The sequence below is a fragment of the Panulirus ornatus genome, chromosome 11 (assembly GCF_036320965.1).
Source record: "Panulirus ornatus isolate Po-2019 chromosome 11, ASM3632096v1, whole genome shotgun sequence".
Taxonomy (NCBI): Eukaryota; Metazoa; Arthropoda; class Malacostraca; order Decapoda; family Palinuridae; genus Panulirus; species Panulirus ornatus.
Genome location: NC_092234.1, coordinates 13937329 through 13957970, shown reverse-complemented (window position 1 = coordinate 13957970; position 20642 = coordinate 13937329). Strand labels below are relative to the sequence as shown.

At 39.0% G+C, this 20642-nt stretch overlaps 1 protein-coding gene across 1 annotated transcript in view; it reads left to right on the top strand.

Moving 5' to 3' along the window:
- RanBPM (Ran-binding protein M) overlaps positions 1–19812 on the top strand; it is a 149888-nt gene extending 130076 nt beyond the window's left edge. Inside the window, exon 12 of the mRNA XM_071666611.1 lies at positions 13175–19812. Coding sequence (XP_071522712.1) covers positions 13175–13314 — 140 coding nt within the window. The 3' untranslated portion in view covers positions 13315–19812. The remainder of the gene's footprint in view (positions 1–13174) is intronic.
- The last annotated feature ends 830 nt before the right edge of the window (positions 19813–20642 follow it).

Below are 20642 nucleotides of genomic sequence, written 5' to 3'. Positions count from 1 at the left end.
TATGACTTATGTACATATGTATATATGTATATGTCTGAGTGTGTATGTATATGTATACTTTGAGATGTATAGGTATGTATATGTGCATGTGTGGACATGTATGTATTTACATGCGTATGTGGTGGGGTTGGGCCATTCTTTCGTCTGTTTCCTTGCGCTACCTTGCTAACGTGGGAGAGAGTGACAAAGTATTATAGATAAAAAAATAACGTATGTAAGTAGGAGAGATGGCCAGAGAGCGTTATTGGATTACGTGTTAATTGATAGGCGCGCGAAAGAGAGACGTTTGGATGTTACTGTGCTGGGAGGTGGAACTGGAGGGATGTCTGATCATTATCTTGTGGAGGCGAAGGTGAAGATTTGTAGAGGTTTTCAGAAAAGAAGAGAGAATGTTGGGGTGAAGAGAGTGGTGAGAATAAGTGAGCTTAGGAAGGAGACTTGTGTGAGGAAGTACCTGGAGAGACTGAGTACAGAATGGAAAAAGGTGAGAATAAAGGAGGAAAGGGGAGTGGGGGAGGAATAGGATGTATTTAGGGAAGCAGTGATTGCTTGCGCAAAAGATGCTTGAGGCATGAGAAGCGTGGGAGGTAGGTTGATTAGAAAGGGTAGCGAGTGGTGGGATGAAGAAGTAAGATTATTAGTGAAAGAGAAGAGAGAGGCATTTGGACGATTTTTGCAGGGAAAATACGCAAATGAGTGGGAGATGTTTAAAAGAAAGAGGCAGGAGGTCAAGAGAAAGGTGCAAGAGGTGAAAAAGAGGGCAAATGAGAGTTGCGGTGAGAGAGTATCATTAAATTTTAGGGAGAATAAAAAGATGTTTTGGAAGGAGGTAAATAAAGTGCGTAAGACACGGGAGCAAATGGGAACTTCAGTAAAGGGGACTAACGGGGAGGTGATAACAGGTAGTGGTGATGTGAGAAGGAGATGGAGTGAGTATTTTGAAGGTTTGTTGAATGTGTTTGATGATAGAGTGGCAGATATAGGGTGTTTTGGTGGAGGTGGTGTGCATAGTGAGAGGGTTAGGGAAAATGATTTGGTAAACAGAGATGATGTAGTAAAAGCTTTGCGGAAGATGAAAGCCGGCAAGGCAGCAGATTTGGATGGTATTGCAATGGAATTTATTAAAAAAGGGGGTGACTGTATTGTTGACTGGTTGTGAAGGTTATTTAATGTATGTATGATTCATGGTGAGGTGCCTAAGGATTGGCGGAATGCTTGCATATTGCCATTGTACAAAGGCAAAGGGGATAAGAGTGAGTGCTCAAATTACAGAGGTATAAGTTTGTTGAGTATTCCTGGTAAATTATATGGGAGGGTATTGATTGATAGGGTGAAGGCATGTACAGAGCATCAGATTGGGGAAGAGCAGTGTGGTTTCAGAAGTGGTAGAGGATGTGTGGATCAGGTGTTTGCTTTGAAGAATGTGAGAAATACTTAGAAAAGCAAATGGATTTGTATGTAGCATTTATGGATCTGGAGAAGGCATATGATAGAGTTGATAGAGATGCTCTGTGGAAGGTATTAAGAACATATGGTGTGGGAGGCAAGTTGTTAGAAGCAGTGAAAAGTTTTTATCGAGGATGTAAGGCATGTGTACGTGTAGGAAGAGAGGAAAGTGATTGGTTCTCAGTGAATGTAGGTTTGCGGCAGGGGTGTGTGATGTCTCCATGGTTGTTTAATTTGTTTATGGATGGGGTTGTTAGGGAGGTGAATGCAAGAGGTTTGGAAAGAGGGGCAAGTATGCATTCTGTTGTGGATGAGAGAGCTTGGGAAGTGAGTCAGTTGTTGTTCGCTGATGATACAGTGCTGGTGGCTGATTCATGTGAGAAACTGCAGAAGCTGTTGACTGAGTTTGGTAAAGTGTGTGAAAGAAGAAAGTTCCAAGTAAATTTGAATAAGAGCAAGGTTATTAGGTACAGTAGGGTTGAGGGTCAAGTCAATTGGGAGGTAAGTTTGAATGGAGAAAAAGTGGAGGAAGTAAAGTGTTTTAGATATCTGGGAGTGGATCTGGCAGCGGATGGAACCATGGAAGCGGAAGTGAATCATAGGGTGGGGGAGGGGGCGAAAATTTTGGGAGCCTTGAAGAATGTTTGGAAGTCGAGAGCATTGTCTCGGAAAGCAAAAATAGGTATGTTTGAAGGAATAGTGGTTCCAACAATGTTGTATGGTTGCGAGGCGTGGGCTATGGATAGAGTTGTGCAGAGGAGGGTGGATGTGCTGGAAATGAGATGTTTGAGGACAATATGTGGTGTGAGGTGGTTTGACTGAGTAAGTAATGTAAGGGTGAGAGAGATGTGTGGAAATTACAAGAGTATGGTTGAGAGAGCAGAAGAGGGTGTTTTGAAATGGTTTGGTCACATGGAGAGAATGAGTGAGGAAAGATTGACCAAGAGGATATATGTGTCAGAGGTGGAGGGAACGAGGAGAAGTGTGAGACCAAATTGGAGGTGGAAAGATGGAGTGAAAAAGATTTTGAGTGATCGGGGCCTGAACATGCAGGAGGGTGAAAGGCGTGCAAAGAATAGATTGAATTGGAACGATGTGGTATACCGGGGTCGATGTGCTGTCACTGGATTGAACCAGGGCATGTGAAGTGTCTGGGGTAAACCATGGAAAGTTCTTTGGGGCCTGGATGTGGAAAGGGAGCTGTGGTTTCGGTGCATTATTACATGACAGCTAGAGACTGAGTGTGAACGAATGTGGCCTTTGTTGTCTTTTCCTAGTGCTACCTCGCACACATGAGGGGGGGAGGGGGATGGTATTCCATGTGTGGCGAGGTGGCGATGGGAATGAATAGGGGCAGACAGTGTGAATTGTGTGCATGGGTATATATGTATGTGTCTGTGTGTGTATATATATGTGTACATTGAGATGTATAGGTATGTATATTTGCGTGTGTGGGCGTGTGTGTGTGTACATTGTGTATGGGGGTGGGTTGTGCCATTTCTTTCGTCTGTTTCCTTGCACTACCTTGCAAACGCGGGAGACAGCGACAAAGCAAAATAATAAAAAATAATATATATATATATATATATATATATATATATATATATATATATATATATATATATATATATATATATATATATATATATATATATGTATATATAAATCTACAAGCTCTTCACCATTTCCATTTACAACACTGAACACCCCATGTATACCAATTATTCCCTCAACTGCCACATTACTCACCTTTGAATTCAAATCACCCATCACTATAACCTGGTCTCGTGCATCAAAACCACTAACACACTCAATCAGCTGCTCCCAAAACACTTGCCTCTCATGATCTTTCTTCTCATGCCCAGGTGCATATGCACCAATAATCACCCATCTCTCTCCATCAACTTTCAGTTTTACCCATATTAATCGAGAATTTACTTTCTTACTTTCTAGCACATACTCCCACAACTCCTGTTTCAGGAGTACTGCTACTCCTTCCCTTGCTCTTGTCCTCTCACTAACCCCTGACTTTACTCCCAAGACATTCCCAAACCACTCTTCCCCTTTACCCTTGAGCTTCGTTTCACTCAGAGCCAAAACATCCAGGTTCCTTTCCTCAAACATACTACCTATCTCTCCTTTTTTCACATCTTGGTTACATCCACACACATTTAGGCACCCCAATCTGAGCCTTCGAGGAGGATGAGCACTCCCCGCGTGACTCCTTCTTCTGTTTCCCATTTTAGAAAGTTAAAAAAAAAAAATGAATCATACATACATTAAATAACCTTACCAACCAGTCAATAATACAGTCACCCCTTTTTTAATAAATTCCACTGCAGTACCATCCAAACCTGCTGCCTTGCCAGCTTTCATCTTCCGCAAAGCTTTTACTACCTCTTCTCTGTTTACCAAATCATTTTCCCTAACCCTCTCACTTTGCACACCACCTCGACCAAAACACCCTATATCTGCCACTCTATCATCAAACACATTCAACAAACCTTCAAAATACTCACTCCATCTCCTTCTCACATCACCACTACTTGTTATCACCTCCCCATTTGTGCCCTTCACTGAAGTTCCCATTTGCTCCCTTGTCTTACGCACTTTATTTACCTCCTTCCAGAACATCTTTTTATTCTCCCTAAAATTTAATGATACTCTCTCACCCCAACTCTCATTTGCCCTCTTTTTCACCTCTTGCACCTTTCTCTTGACCTCCTGTCTCTTTCTTTTATACATCTCCCACTCAATTGCATTTTTTCCCTGCAAAAATCGTCCAAATGCCTCTCTCTTCTCTTTCACTAATAACCTTACTTCTTCATCCCACCACTCACTACCCTTTCTAATCAACCCACCTCCCACTCTTTTCATGCCACAAGCATCTTTTGCGCAATCCATCACTGATTCCCTAAATACATCCCATTCCTCCCCCACTCCCCTTACTTCCATTGTTCTCACCTTTTTCCATTCAGTACTCAGTCTCTCCTGGTACTTCCTCACACAAGTCTCCTTCCCAAGCTCACTTACTCTCACCACCCTCTTCACCCCAACATTCACTCTTCTTTTCTGAAAACCCATACAAATCTTCACCTTAGCCTCCACAAGATAATGATCAGACATCCCTCCATATATATATATATATATATATATATATATATATATATATATATATATATATATATATATATATGTGTATATATATATATATATATATATTTATGTATTATCCCTGGGGATAGGGGAGAAAGAATACTTCCCACATATTCCCTGCGTGTCGTAGAAGGCGACTAAAAGGGAAGGGAGCGGGGGGCTGGAAATCCTCCCCTCTCATTTTTTTATTTTAATTTTCCAAAAGAAGGAACAGAGAAGGGGGCCAGGTGAGGGTATTCCCTCAAAGGCCCAGTCCTCTGTTCTTAACGCTACCTCGCTATCGCGGGAAATGGCGAATAGTATGAAAAAAAAAAAAAAAAAAAATATATATATATATATATATATATATATATATATATATATATATATATATATATATATATATATATATGTATGTATATATATATATATATATATATATATATATATATATATATATATATATATATATATATATATATATATATATATATATGGAAGTAAGGGGAGTGGGGGAGGAATAGGATGTATTTAGGGAAGCAGTGATTGCTTGCGCAAAAGATGCTTGAGGCATGAGAAGCGTGGGAGGTAGGTTGATTAGAAAGGGTAGCGAGTGGTGGGATGAAGAAGTAAGATTATTAGTGAAAGAGAAGAGAGAGGCATTTGGACGATTTTTGCAGGGAAAATACGCAAATGAGTGGGAGATGTTTAAAAGAAAGAGGCAGGAGGTCAAGAGAAAGGTGCAAGAGGTGAAAAAGAGGGCAAATGAGAGTTGCGGTGAGAGAGTATCATTAAATTTTAGGGAGAATAAAAAGATGTTTTGGAAGGAGGTAAATAAAGTGCGTAAGACACGGGAGCAAATGGGAACTTCAGTAAAGGGGACTAACGGGGAGGTGATAACAGGTAGTGGTGATGTGAGAAGGAGATGGAGTGAGTATTTTGAAGGTTTGTTGAATGTGTTTGATGATAGAGTGGCAGATATAGGGTGTTTTGGTGGAGGTGGTGTGCATAGTGAGAGGGTTAGGGAAAATGATTTGGTAAACAGAGATGATGTAGTAAAAGCTTTGCGGAAGATGAAAGCCGGCAAGGCAGCAGATTTGGATGGTATTGCAATGGAATTTATTGAAAAAGGGGGTGACTGTATTGTTGACTGGTTGTGAAGGTTATTTAATGTATGTATGATTCATGGTGAGGTGCCTAAGGATTGGCGGAATGCTTGCATATTGCCATTGTACAAAGGCAAAGGGGATAAGAGTGAGTGCTCAAATTACAGAGGTATAAGTTTGTTGAGTATTCCTGGTAAATTATATGGGAGGGTATTGATTGATAGGGTGAAGGCATGTACAGAGCATCAGATTGGGGAAGAGCAGTGTGGTTTCAGAAGTGGTAGAGGATGTGTGGATCAGGTGTTTGCTTTGAAGAATGTGAGAAATACTTAGAAAAGCAAATGGATTTGTATGTAGCATTTATGGATCTGGAGAAGGCATATGATAGAGTTGATAGAGATGCTCTGTGGAAGGTATTAAGAACATATGGTGTGGGAGGCAAGTTGTTAGAAGCAGTGAAAAGTTTTTATCGAGGATGTAAGGCATGTGTACGTGTAGGAAGAGAGGAAAGTGATTGGTTCTCAGTGAATGTAGGTTTGCGGCAGGGGTGTGTGATGTCTCCATGGTTGTTTAATTTGTTTATGGATGGGGTTGTTAGGGAGGTGAATGCAAGAGGTTTGGAAAGAGGGGCAAGTATGCATTCTGTTGTGGATGAGAGAGCTTGGGAAGTGAGTCAGTTGTTGTTCGCTGATGATACAGTGCTGGTGGCTGATTCATGTGAGAAACTGCAGAAGCTGTTGACTGAGTTTGGTAAAGTGTGTGAAAGAAGAAAGTTCCAAGTAAATTTGAATAAGAGCAAGGTTATTAGGTACAGTAGGGTTGAGGGTCAAGTCAATTGGGAGGTAAGTTTGAATGGAGAAAAAGTGGAGGAAGTAAAGTGTTTTAGATATCTGGGAGTGGATCTGGCAGCGGATGGAACCATGGAAGCGGAAGTGAATCATAGGGTGGGGGAGGGGGCGAAAATTTTGGGAGCCTTGAAGAATGTTTGGAAGTCGAGAGCATTGTCTCGGAAAGCAAAAATAGGTATGTTTGAAGGAATAGTGGTTCCAACAATGTTGTATGGTTGCGAGGCGTGGGCTATGGATAGAGTTGTGCAGAGGAGGGTGGATGTGCTGGAAATGAGATGTTTGAGGACAATATGTGGTGTGAGGTGGTTTGACTGAGTAAGTAATGTAAGGGTGAGAGAGATGTGTGGAAATTACAAGAGTATGGTTGAGAGAGCAGAAGAGGGTGTTTTGAAATGGTTTGGTCACATGGAGAGAATGAGTGAGGAAAGATTGACCAAGAGGATATATGTGTCAGAGGTGGAGGGAACGAGGAGAAGTGTGAGACCAAATTGGAGGTGGAAAGATGGAGTGAAAAAGATTTTGAGTGATCGGGGCCTGAACATGCAGGAGGGTGAAAGGCGTGCAAAGAATAGATTGAATTGGAACGATGTGGTATACCGGGGTCGATGTGCTGTCACTGGATTGAACCAGGGCATGTGAAGTGTCTGGGGTAAACCATGGAAAGTTCTTTGGGGCCTGGATGTGGAAAGGGAGCTGTGGTTTCGGTGCATTATTACATGACAGCTAGAGACTGAGTGTGAACGAATGTGGCCTTTGTTGTCTTTTCCTAGTGCTACCTCGCACACATGAGGGGGGGAGGGGGATGGTATTCCATGTGTGGCGAGGTGGCGATGGGAATGAATAGGGGCAGACAGTGTGAATTGTGTGCATGGGTATATATGTATGTGTCTGTGTGTGTATATATATGTGTACATTGAGATGTATAGGTATGTATATTTGCGTGTGTGGGCGTGTGTGTGTGTACATTGTGTATGGGGGTGGGTTGTGCCATTTCTTTCGTCTGTTTCCTTGCACTACCTTGCAAACGCGGGAGACAGCGACAAAGCAAAATAATAAAAAATAATATATATATATATATATATATATATATATATATATATATATATATATATATATATATATATATATATATATATATATATATATATATATATATAAATCTACAAGCTCTTCACCATTTCCATTTACAACACTGAACACCCCATGTATACCAATTATTCCCTCAACTGCCACATTACTCACCTTTGCATTCAAATCACCCATCACTATAACCTGGTCTCGTGCATCAAAACCACTAACACACTCAATCAGCTGCTCCCAAAACACTTGCCTCTCATGATCTTTCTTCTCATGCCCAGGTGCATATGCACCAATAATCACCCATCTCTCTCCATCAACTTTCAGTTTTACCCATATTAATCGAGAATTTACTTTCTTACTTTCTAGCACATACTCCCACAACTCCTGTTTCAGGAGTACTGCTACTCCTTCCCTTGCTCTTGTCCTCTCACTAACCCCTGACTTTACTCCCAAGACATTCCCAAACCACTCTTCCCCTTTACCCTTGAGCTTCGTTTCACTCAGAGCCAAAACATCCAGGTTCCTTTCCTCAAACATACTACCTATCTCTCCTTTTTTCACATCTTGGTTACATCCACACACATTTAGGCACCCCAATCTGAGCCTTCGAGGAGGATGAGCACTCCCCGCGTGACTCCTTCTTCTGTTTCCCATTTTAGAAAGTTAAAAAAAAAAAATGAATCATACATACATTAAATAACCTTACCAACCAGTCAATAATACAGTCACCCCTTTTTTAATAAATTCCACTGCAGTACCATCCAAACCTGCTGCCTTGCCAGCTTTCATCTTCCGCAAAGCTTTTACTACCTCTTCTCTGTTTACCAAATCATTTTCCCTAACCCTCTCACTTTGCACACCACCTCGACCAAAACACCCTATATCTGCCACTCTATCATCAAACACATTCAACAAACCTTCAAAATACTCACTCCATCTCCTTCTCACATCACCACTACTTGTTATCACCTCCCCATTTGTGCCCTTCACTGAAGTTCCCATTTGCTCCCTTGTCTTACGCACTTTATTTACCTCCTTCCAGAACATCTTTTTATTCTCCCTAAAATTTAATGATACTCTCTCACCCCAACTCTCATTTGCCCTCTTTTTCACCTCTTGCACCTTTCTCTTGACCTCCTGTCTCTTTCTTTTATACATCTCCCACTCAATTGCATTTTTTCCCTGCAAAAATCGTCCAAATGCCTCTCTCTTCTCTTTCACTAATAACCTTACTTCTTCATCCCACCACTCACTACCCTTTCTAATCAACCCACCTCCCACTCTTTTCATGCCACAAGCATCTTTTGCGCAATCCATCACTGATTCCCTAAATACATCCCATTCCTCCCCCACTCCCCTTACTTCCATTGTTCTCACCTTTTTCCATTCAGTACTCAGTCTCTCCTGGTACTTCCTCACACAAGTCTCCTTCCCAAGCTCACTTACTCTCACCACCCTCTTCACCCCAACATTCACTCTTCTTTTCTGAAAACCCATACAAATCTTCACCTTAGCCTCCACAAGATAATGATCAGACATCCCTCCATATATATATATATATATATATATATATATATATATATATATATATATATATATATATATATATATGTGTATATATATATATATATATATATTTATGTATTATCCCTGGGGATAGGGGAGAAAGAATACTTCCCACATATTCCCTGCGTGTCGTAGAAGGCGACTAAAAGGGAAGGGAGCGGGGGGCTGGAAATCCTCCCCTCTCATTTTTTTATTTTAATTTTCCAAAAGAAGGAACAGAGAAGGGGGCCAGGTGAGGGTATTCCCTCAAAGGCCCAGTCCTCTGTTCTTAACGCTACCTCGCTATCGCGGGAAATGGCGAATAGTATGAAAAAAAAAAAAAAAAAAAATATATATATATATATATATATATATATATATATATATATATATATATATATATATATATATATATATGTATGTATATATATATATATATATATATATATATATATATATATATATATATATATATATATATATATATATATATATATATATGGAAGTAAGGGGAGTGGGGGAGGAATGGGATGTATTTAGGGAATCAGTGATGGATTGCGCAAAAGATGCTTGTGGCATGAGAAGAGTGGGAGGTGGGTTGATTAGAAAGGGTAGTGAGTGGTGGGATGAAGAAGTAAGATTATTAGTGAAAGAGAAGAGAGAGGCATTTGGACGATTTTTGCAGGGAAAAAATGCAATTGAGTGGGAGATGTATAAAAGAAAGAGACAGGAGGTCAAGAGAAAGGTGCAAGAGATGAAAAAGAGGGCAAATGAGAGTTGGGGTGAGAGAGTATCATTAAATTTTAGGGAGAATAAAAAGATGTTCTGGAAGGAGGTAAATAAAGTGGGTAAGACAAGGGAGCAAATGGGAACTTCAGTGAAGGGCGCTAATGGGGAGGTGATAACAAGTAATGGTGATGTGAGAAAGAGATGGAGTGAGTATTTTGAAGGTTTGTTGAATGTGTTTGATGATAGAGTGGCAGATATAGGGTGTTTTGGTGGAGGTGGTGTGCAAAGTGAGAGGGTTAGGGAAAATGATTTGGTAAACAGAGAAGAGGTAGTAAAAGCTTTGAGGAAGATGAAAGCCGGCAAGGCAGCAGGTTTGGATGGTATTGCAGTGGAATTTATTAGAAAAGGGGATGACTGTATTATTGACTGGTTGGTAAGGTTATTTAATGTATGTATGACTCATTGTGAGGTGCCTGAGGATTGGCGGAATGCGTGCATAGTGCCATTGTACAAAGGCAAAGGGGATAAGAGTGAGTGCTCAAATTACAGAGGTATAAGTTTGTTGAGTATTCCTGGTAAATTATATGGGAGGGTATTGATTGAGAGGGTGAAGGCATGTACAGAGCATCAGATTGGGGAAGAGCAGTGTGGTTTCAGAAGTGGTAGAGGATGTGTGGATCAGGTGTTTGCTTTGAAGAATGTATCTGAGAAATACTTAGAAAAGCAAATGGATTTGTATGTAGCATTTATGGATCTGGAGAAGGCATATGATAGAGTTGATAGAGATGCTCTGTGGAAGGTATTAAGAATATATGGTGTGGGAGGCAAGTTGTTAGAAGCAGTGAAAAGTTTTTATTGAGGATGTAAGGCATGTGTACTTGTAGGAAGAGAGGAAAGTGATTGGTTCTCAGTGAATGTAGGTTTGCGGCAGGGGTGTGTGATGTCTCCATGGTTGTTTAATTTGTTTATGGATGGGGTTGTTAGGGAGGTGAATGCAAGAGTTTTGGAAAGAGGGGCAAGTATGAAGTCTGTTGTGGATGAGAGAGCTTGGGAAGTGAGTCAGTTGTTGTTCGCTGATGATACAGCGCTGGTGGCTGATTCATGTGAGAAACTGCAGAAGCTGGTGACTGAGTTTGGTAAAGTGTGTGAAAGAAGAAAGTTAAGAGTAAATGTGAATAAGAGCAAGGTTATTAGGTACAGTAGGGTTGAGGGTCAAGTCAATTGGGAGGTAAGTTTGAATGGAGAAAAAGTGGAGGAAGTAAAGTGTTTTAGATATCTGGGAGTGGATCTGGCAGCGGATGGAACCATGGAAGCGGAAGTGGATCATGGGGTGGGGGAGGGGGCGAAAATCCTGGGAGCCTTGAAGAATGTGTGGAAGTCGAGAACATTATCTCGGAAAGCAAAAATGGGTATGTTTGAAGGAATAGTGGTTCCAACAATGTTGTATGGTTGCGAGGCGTGGGCTATGGATAGAGTTGTGCACAGGAGGATGGATGTGCTGGAAATGAGATGTTTGAGGACAATGTGTGGTGTGAGGTGGTTTGATCGAGTAAGTAACGTAAGGGTAAGAGATATGTGTGGAAATAAAAAGAGCGTGGTTGAGAGAGCAGAAGAGGGTGTTTTGAAATGGTTTGGGCACATGGAGAGAATGAGTGAGGAAAGATTGACCAAGAGGATATATGTGTCGGAGGTGGAGGGAACGAGGAGAAGAGGGAGACCAAATTGGAGGTGGAAAGATGGAGTGAAAAAGATTTTCTGTGATCGGGGCCTGAACATGCAGGAGGGTGAAAGGAGGGCAAGGAATAGAGTGAATTGGAGCGATGTGGTATACCGGGGTTGACGTGCTGTCAGTGGATTGAATCAGGGCATGTGAAGCGTCTGGGGTAAACCATAGAAAGCTATGTAGGTATGTATATTTGCGTGTGTGGACGTATGTATATACATGTGTATGGGGGTGGGTTGGGCCATTTCTTTCGTCTGTTTCTTTGCGCTACCTCGCAAACGCGGGAGACAGCGACAAAGCAAAAAAAAAAGAAAAAAAAATGTATATAGATATTTATTTCATGCTTTTTGGCAATCTGACTTTAGCAAAGTTGTGCCAGGGACAGATGAAAAAGTTCTGCATTTGATGAAATCCACTCTCTAGAAGCTGTCATGTGCAGTGCACCAAAATCACATCCCCTGACTACAGCCAGGCGTCACAGATCTTTTTATAGTTTCCCTTTAGCCACTTCACATGCCTTAGTTCAGTCCACTGATACCTCATCTCCCCATATACTAGATCATACTGGTTCACTCAGTCACCCAGAATCTTTTTTACTGTATCTTTCCATCTCCAGTTTGGTCTTCCCCTTCTTAACCCATCCACTTCTGACATATATACTTTCTGTCAACCTCTCATCACTCATTCTCTCCATATGTCCAAACCCTTTCAGCTGTCTCAACCATACTCTTTATTATCACCCCTCTGTCATACCAGTTTATTACTTACTTGATCAAACTACTTCACACCACATACTATCCTCAAATATTTCATATATCTTTATCTGTCCATCTATATCTCTGACACCCATTCCCTTCACGTCAGAGACATTTAGAACAGTGGAACATTGTAGAATTCAAAAAGTTCATATACATATACTGTTTCTTAGAAGTAGTCAATTAACCCTTATAATCACAGCAACATGTGCACTATTATTGTTTGGAGATGCTTTGTGGATCATGATGCAGTGTCTATATCTCATACTGAAGGGTAGATGAACAGAATGAAACATATCTTACTTTGGAGATGCTTTGTGGATCATGATGCAGTGTCTCTATCTTATACTGAAGGGTAGATGAACAGAATGAAACATATCTAACTTGATTGTTTAACTTCTCCTGGTGGACACATCGTAAAGTGGTCATCTTGCTGGTGGAGAAAAAAATTCTCCTTTACCATAGTTTATTTTGAATGATAGAAATAGTTTTGGTAGTTTCTTTACATTTTATATGACAGCCAGAAAGTGGATGTGAGCAAATAAGGCCATTGTTCAGTTGTTTTTGAGGCTGCTTCCTTAAGGTAAGAGAGGCAATTAAGTATAAAAAGAAATACAAGCATTCAAAGATAGATGGCTTATTTATTGAGTGATGTATATGTCACGTAGGTAATGGAGGAAAAGTTATTACTGTAATGAATTTTTGTGTTGGATTGATGTAAGAAATATCGTTTAGAGTATGCCTTTTTGATTTCTCTTTTTCTGTGGAATTTTGTACTCAAGCTCTATCAAGTACCCTAAATTTCAGAGTCTCATCAGTTGCCACGAAGACCTCCTCTAGAAATATGTGTGGCACACACGAAGCAGCTGATCAATTTGATGTCTCGTTCAGGTCTTGGGTCGTGTGCCTTCGCCAGCGTAGATACTATACTTGGCAGCCAACAGTGACACTCCCTTCGTGGGCCCTTCACAACTCTCTCAGGGGCCACCAAGCCACTTATCTCATATTTTGGACCGAATTCCACGTCCCTATTTGCATTCTACTTTGCAAAATCCAAACCACGAAAAGTCAGTGATCTTTTGGGGGGATTCACCCAGTCAAAGTACTGATGAAAATAGCTCAAGTGCATCTTTTCTAAGCTGATTTCAGTTGACATTTTGGAATTCGGGACCTTTTATCTTGCTCTGGCGTCAGGGAAATGCTTCATTGACCTCAGACGACTCAAGAAGAAATAATATCTTCATTGAGACGCTCAAGGTTTAGTGTACATAGGTTCATTTGTTTCCTCATAACTGTAGCCCACCACCAGGCACTCTCAGTGTGATGAGAAGTGCTGCTGTGACAAAGTTTTCTATGAGGTTAATGAGATATGATGACCCCTTACAGGAAATCTAGAGCTACAGGTAGTGGGTCATATTGCCAATAACTTAATATTTACCATATTTTTATTGTGGGAGTGTGAATCATTTTCTTGACAAAGGAAGCGATAGATGTAGATCTCTAAATCAGAAAGTGGAATGTTAACTTTATTTTTACATTTTTTCACTTTTAATTTATTCCACACAGTTGTGATGATGCCATTGTGTGACATACAGTATTGGATATTGTATGGATACTGTAATTAGATACTGAGTAAGTGATTGTAAGGTGAAAATGTGCATCATGGTTATGCCTTTATTAGTTCTCATATTTATTGTATTTCCTTTAGCAGCATTTTATTTTCTTTAGAAAGGCAACTATGGATCAGTCTGAGTTGTATCATGTCACTGAAAATACATTGGAAACAGGTGAAAATGTAAACATCAAGGCATCAAATGGAGACTGTTTGGGCAGTTAGAGGTCACTTTCACATTATTAAAACAGCTGATGATTGGCACTTTCAAAAAAAAAAGAACATTCTCATATTGTACAATAGTATACATAAAAAGCTTAAAAGCATTGTCCTGGTGGTAATTACTCAACAGGTTAGTGGACACAATTGGATTAAATATTATTATTGTAATTGGGTATGGTATGAATTCAGTAAATGGGCAGCTCAGCCAAATGCATGATGACCTCTGTTAGATCCAGTCTCTAAAGTCCAAAAGTGATCTTTTTTAAATGTTTATTTAGATGATAGATCTGAGCTGGTCATCTGTGCATGAATTTTTTAAAAGGCAAATTTATGGGTTCATATTGATATATTTGAATATGAAGGTTTAAACTTTGAATTTCTCTTTCTTTTTAGAAATTTTAGATATCATTCAGAGCAGTATTTTGCAGACACATTTACTTCCACTTGCAAGGTTTTAGCAAGGGCAGCACTCAGTTTGAAAACTGCAGTAGTGCCCATTTCCTTATTTCAGCTTTGCTGGTTGTACACATTTGAAGAAGGTATTTCTTTGATTGGTTATAGAGTGTGAGCTGGGAACAGCCCTGTGATGCATTTGGTTCTTCAGTTTTACATTAGACACACATTAACACATCTTGAGTGTGGAAGTGTTGTCATCCTTTCCTGGTAAGGAATAGTCCACATTGATTTGGGAAGTGAAGGGCTTGTATTGTCTGTATATACATCCAATTTTTTTTTTTTTTTGTGTGTGTGTAGAGAGAGAGAAAATTTGGAATTGTAATTTTTAAGTGTTGGTAAGCATACACTACATATTGTACATTATTCAGTTTACTCACAGACTTCTGTAGAGAGGACTCAAGTAAAACATTTTGATTTTGGTCTTCAAGTATTCTGTGTTGGAGTGCCTGTCACTCTGTAAAGATTTAAAAGGTTTTCATCACAATATTCTATTATTCTTATTGAAAATATTTTAATTAAAAGCATTTTTGGATGTTTCAACTTTGAGTGATATTTTTTCTCCCAAAAGGTGCTCATAATTTATTTATTGATAGAATACAAACCTCAGACTTTAGAGTACAAGGTGCATGATCATCATGAACCACAGGATTTGACAATAACATGGTACTGCACACTTCATATTGCTTCTAAGTTAAGAGTCGCATTTAGTGAGTAATGTATGAATTTGAAGGTACATTGGAAGAATATAAGAATGTGAAAGAACGGTTAAAGTTACATTCAAGAAGCTGTTTGAAGCAATTGATTTACAGGTTATCTTGTTTATGGAAAAGAGATGTAGTCCAAAGAATGTCTTTATGAATGTGTGTATGCAAGTAGATATTGTTTTGCGTAAAGATGATGATGATAGGTTAGTGAGGAGTTTTTTATTGCCACTGAAAGATATATGATACTTATGGAATAATGTGCAGTGTGGGAGTGAAGTGTATGAATAGAGGATATATTTTATACTTATGTGGATGTGTCTGTCAGGCATAGATGATGTCAAAGTGTAATAGAGAAATTAAATAAAATAAGGTATGAATCTTTTTCTTATGAATCACATGCTTTACTTATGAGAATGAGTTTTACAAGAATATTCCTATAACTTTTTAAACATCTAAAGCTTTTTTACCTAGAATTGCAGCCTTTATTACATACTAGTAGTAAATAACACGGATACCCAGTTTTCATAAATTTACATTGTACCTAAAAGTATATACAGATAACTCAGAAATACTGCTGTAATGTTAATTCATTTTCAGTATTGCAGTTGCTGACTCTTTGCCTTTGTTAAGCAAATTATGTAATGGCTAGAATTATTTTCAACAAATACATTATATTCAAAGAAATTTGTATTGTTTATCTACCCCCAAAAAAATCGCGATAGATTTCTGTAATTACTTAGTAATTATTTATGTTTATTGTATATGAAACTGAGTCATATCTTGGATTTAACATGAATGGGAAGATTTATAAACAGGTTCAAAACTTATTTTCAGTTTATAAGAAATCTGATTTATCAAATTTTCTCAGTAAAGGCACTTGCTTTAGGATGTCTTTCTTGAAGTAACATATTCAAAGACTGTTGTGAGTGTATCATCGCGATTTTCTTGGGCATTTTGTTTTCAAATTTTTGGGAAGGAAGTTCTGTATTATTTTCCTGATTTGGGAACTTTTTGAAAAAGGTGCTGTTTAAGTGATTTAGGTGGTCAGCATGATGTTATGAGCACCAAATTAGAAAATTTGACTTTTCAACCCCTTGGTCCTTGCTTTTATTTTTTTCTTTGGCTGTGATTTATTGCTGATGAATGCTTGAGCATCTGTGGACTGTTGAAATTATAGTGGTGAAGTTTGGTGTTTGATAAGCTGATGGGTGGGAAATCTGCAATACTTGTAACATGAAAATGGGTAGAATTTCCAAGGTTTCCCAGTTATTTTGTTTACTCTTCATAGGAAAAAATCATCAGAATTTAGAACTGTGGCTTGAAGATCCTGAGAAGATTTCTCAGCAGAATGAATTCCTCTTTACATTAGACCATGTTTGAATGAAGGTATCTGGAGTTGATGCAGATATGCATATCCTAACCATCCTGATAGTTAAGTCAGTGATTGAAAAAGCATATGGCTCTCCCGAACCTTTATTATTCAGTTTTTTCAAGGTAAGTACTCAATACAATGTATATGTTGGGAGGAGTAATTATCTTACTGTATCTCTGATGCCTGTTCCCTCCAGGAACTCCCTTCAAAGGGGTGGCTACAGCAAAGAGTCTCCACTTATCCCTGTCCTAATGTGCTTTCGTTGCATATACCATTTCATGCATTTTTCCTGATTTCCATTTTTCTCCCCGTTACTCTTCCACTCTAATTATACAATATTTTTGGATGTTGATTTCCTCTTATAAAAGGGGCAGCAGAAAGACATTCTTCTTATTGCTGGTGGTTGAATTTGGACCTTCAGATCTTGCAGAAATCTTGATACACTTGCACCAAAGTGCCCAAATACAAGAAAATTTGTCTGTCTATCCTACATATCTCTCTGAAATGTACAGCAGGGCAGCTTTGATTAATATAATGCTAGAAATGCCGTAACCTCTATGATTATAGTACAGATAGACCATGATTTATGTAAGGGTTCCATTCCCTAAAGATCTTTCATAAATCACAAAATCATAAATTAAAGCACATTTTCCCATAGACCCCCATTATAAAGGCTGAGATACGTTCCTTGAAAAAAGTTCCTGAAACTTTTTGGAATACAGGTTGTACCTCTTTAATCCAGCAACCATAGTGACCTGGCCATTGCCGGAAAACAGAGATTGACCCCTAATTCATATGCAGTTGACGATCCGATCTTATAGTACTCATACAAAGTCTGTACAGAAGTTCCTTTATCTAATTTTTCATTTACTCCACCTTTTCAAGCATAGATAATGATTTATGTTTATGCTTATTAAAACCAGCATCATCATCTGCACCTCTTGGTCTCTTGGATGACATCCTGAAGGGCTGAATACAACTGAGTATAAGAAATTAACAGGACTGTTAAATAGCTCGGCTGCAGTGTAAACAGGTGTTGATGCCTTGTGCTGCTAACAGCGCCACCTTGGTGCCAGATCCGCAAACTAATAACTAATGGTGGCAAATTCTAAGCATACTGGATCATGGGAGTTACCGGACCACAGAGCACCGAATTAGAGAGGTACAACCTGCATTACAGAATACAACAAACATGCTTTCATGAAAGTTTTTGGTGGACACTTTGATTATAAGCCGGTGATATGTTCGTTGTTTTTTTGGATTGCTCGCAAGATTCAGTTAGAATTGGTATAATTGACAATCTCACCACTTGTGGATGTTTGTACTGTTTGTGCCCAGCAGTGGACATTTACTTGTTTTGATGATGTATTGGTACAGCCTGGTGCTATCAAGTAAGTATTTTGTTTCATTTAACCTCTTTATGGCTCCCACTTGGAAAAAAATGAACAATGATGCATCAAAGAAAGTCAGTTGACAGAAGCATAGACAGAAATTCTGTATGGTGAGACATGGTGACAAGACATTTCCCCTCAAAGCTTGCTAGTTAAATTTCCTAAAAAAGTAGATAATTTTGAATATTTTTCACTTTGAGATCATATTTCTTTTTAACTTGATAATTATAACAACATTTTCTGTTTGATATATTGAATTAAAGGGAATGGAGAGCACTGTTCAGTGTTTGTTTTAAGGGTGACTTGAGAAATGGTGAATATAGATCAAAAGCTGAATTTTGAGTTGAAAGGTTTGAGGTTGACTTGTACACTTGGCACCGGCTTGTATGCCACAGTATGCAATAATTATCTTCATGATTGTGTATTTGGCTTTAGTAAAGTATAACTGCTTTCATATTTTAAGCTGTATGGCAAAAGTGACCAATTGAACCAAGTGGTGCTGCCACCAAAACAAAATCTACCATTCCATTTGTTTACACACAATGTCTACCATGTAAGTTTCAGGCTTCAGCAAAATTCTTTTGCATAGATTTACTTTTGAATAGCATCAGTGATGAGATACTGTCACCTTATTAAAGATATTTTAAGTGTTTTCTACTTTTGTAGCACTCATATAACACTGAGCCTGTGGAATTTTAGGTTTCATCTACTGAAATTTTGCTTTTGGTATGGATTAGTATTGATAAATAAGCAACACTGTACTGTAAATTGACCAGGTCCAGTACAGGAAGCCCTGAGATGCCTGTTTCAGCACCAGCATCTTCTGATGCAAAAGTGATAAAAAATATATATATATAACCTCGAGGTTTTCATTCATGAACCAAAGTGTTGAATAAAACATTTGGTAACTCAAAAATTCACAAACCAATGCTTTGTAAAGTGGGGTCTACCTGTACAGTGCAAATATGTTTTGTCACAGGTATCCCTGAATAGAAAAGGGTCTTGAGTGGTAGATACTGCGAGTAATTTTTAGTAGTTATTGGAAAACATTTTGGTATATACTTGACCAGAATATGTGAAAATGTGACATTCTCAGATGTTTTGAAAATTAGCTTTACGGTTGATGAATGTTATAGAAGTGACCCTCCCTTCTAAAGCAGGAAGAATGGTGAGTGGCAAAATATATCCTGCACCTATTTGTCATTAGGTGGGTGAAGTGTTCATGCTCTTTATCCACAACATAAGTCTGAGCATTTAAGCCTGTGTTTTTGCTGCTTTAGTTTTTCTTAGGTAAAATATTTGATGTTTATTGTCAGTTGATGCAGTCAGGCAGCCAGGTGTATAGTATAGCTTACATAGGCATAGTTATAACTTGCACCAGTAATAGATGGTGTTCAAATGAGTAATGTGTTTCCTAAATGGCTCCATCAGTCACTTTTTTTTATTTGTATACAGTGCAATAGAATTTATAGTGTAACTGATTTCTGCATACAAACTGGGAAGGAATGTGGAGAGGCTTCTCTGTGAATATTGTCAATCATTTCATATTAACAACTGCTTAAAAAAATCCAGCTTTCCAGTTTGTGGTATTCACTGAACTGGTGTGTCATCCTCAAGTTGACCATTTTCTTATATGATGTACCTCCTGTTTTCATAAAAAGATTAAAAGCCTTTTAGTGTCTTTGAATTATGTTTCGTTTTTCTCTCTAATGATGATTTTGAATCATATCCTTTACATAGTAATGTTCCCTCGGGGGCCCAGTTCTCTGTTCTTAGCGCTGCCTCACTGGCGCGGGAAATGGCGGGTAGTTTGAGGGAAAGATGTGTATATATATGTATATGTATATATATGTATATATATGTATACCATATGTGTGTATGTGTGTGTGTATATATGTGTATATGGGTGGATGAGCCATTCTGCGTCTGTTTCCTGATGCTACCTCGCTGACACGGGAAACAGTGATCAAGTATGATAGAAAATGAGGAAAATGGTTTTTTTTTTTCTTTTTTTTTTGCTTTGTCGCTGTCTCCCGCGTTTGCGAGGTAGCGCAAGGAAACAGACGGAAGAAATGGCCCAACCCACCCCCATACACATGTATATACATATGTCCACACACACAAATATACATACCTACACAGCTTTCCGTGGTTTACCCCAGACGCTTCACATGCCCTGATTCAATCCACTGACAGCACGTCAACCCCGGTATACCACATCGATCCAATTCACTCTATTCCTTGCCCTCCTTTCACCCTCCTGCATGTTCAGGCCCCGATCACACAAAATCTTTTTCACCCCATCTTTCCACCTCCAATTTGGTCTCCCTCTTCTCCTCGTTCCCTCCACCTCCGACACATATATCCTCTTGGTCAATCTTTCCTCTCTCATTCTCTCCATGTGCCCAAACCATTTCAAAACACCCTCTTCTGCTCTCTCAACCACACTCTTTTTATTTCCACACATCTCTCTTACCCTTACGTTACTTACTCGATCAAAACACCTCACACCACACAT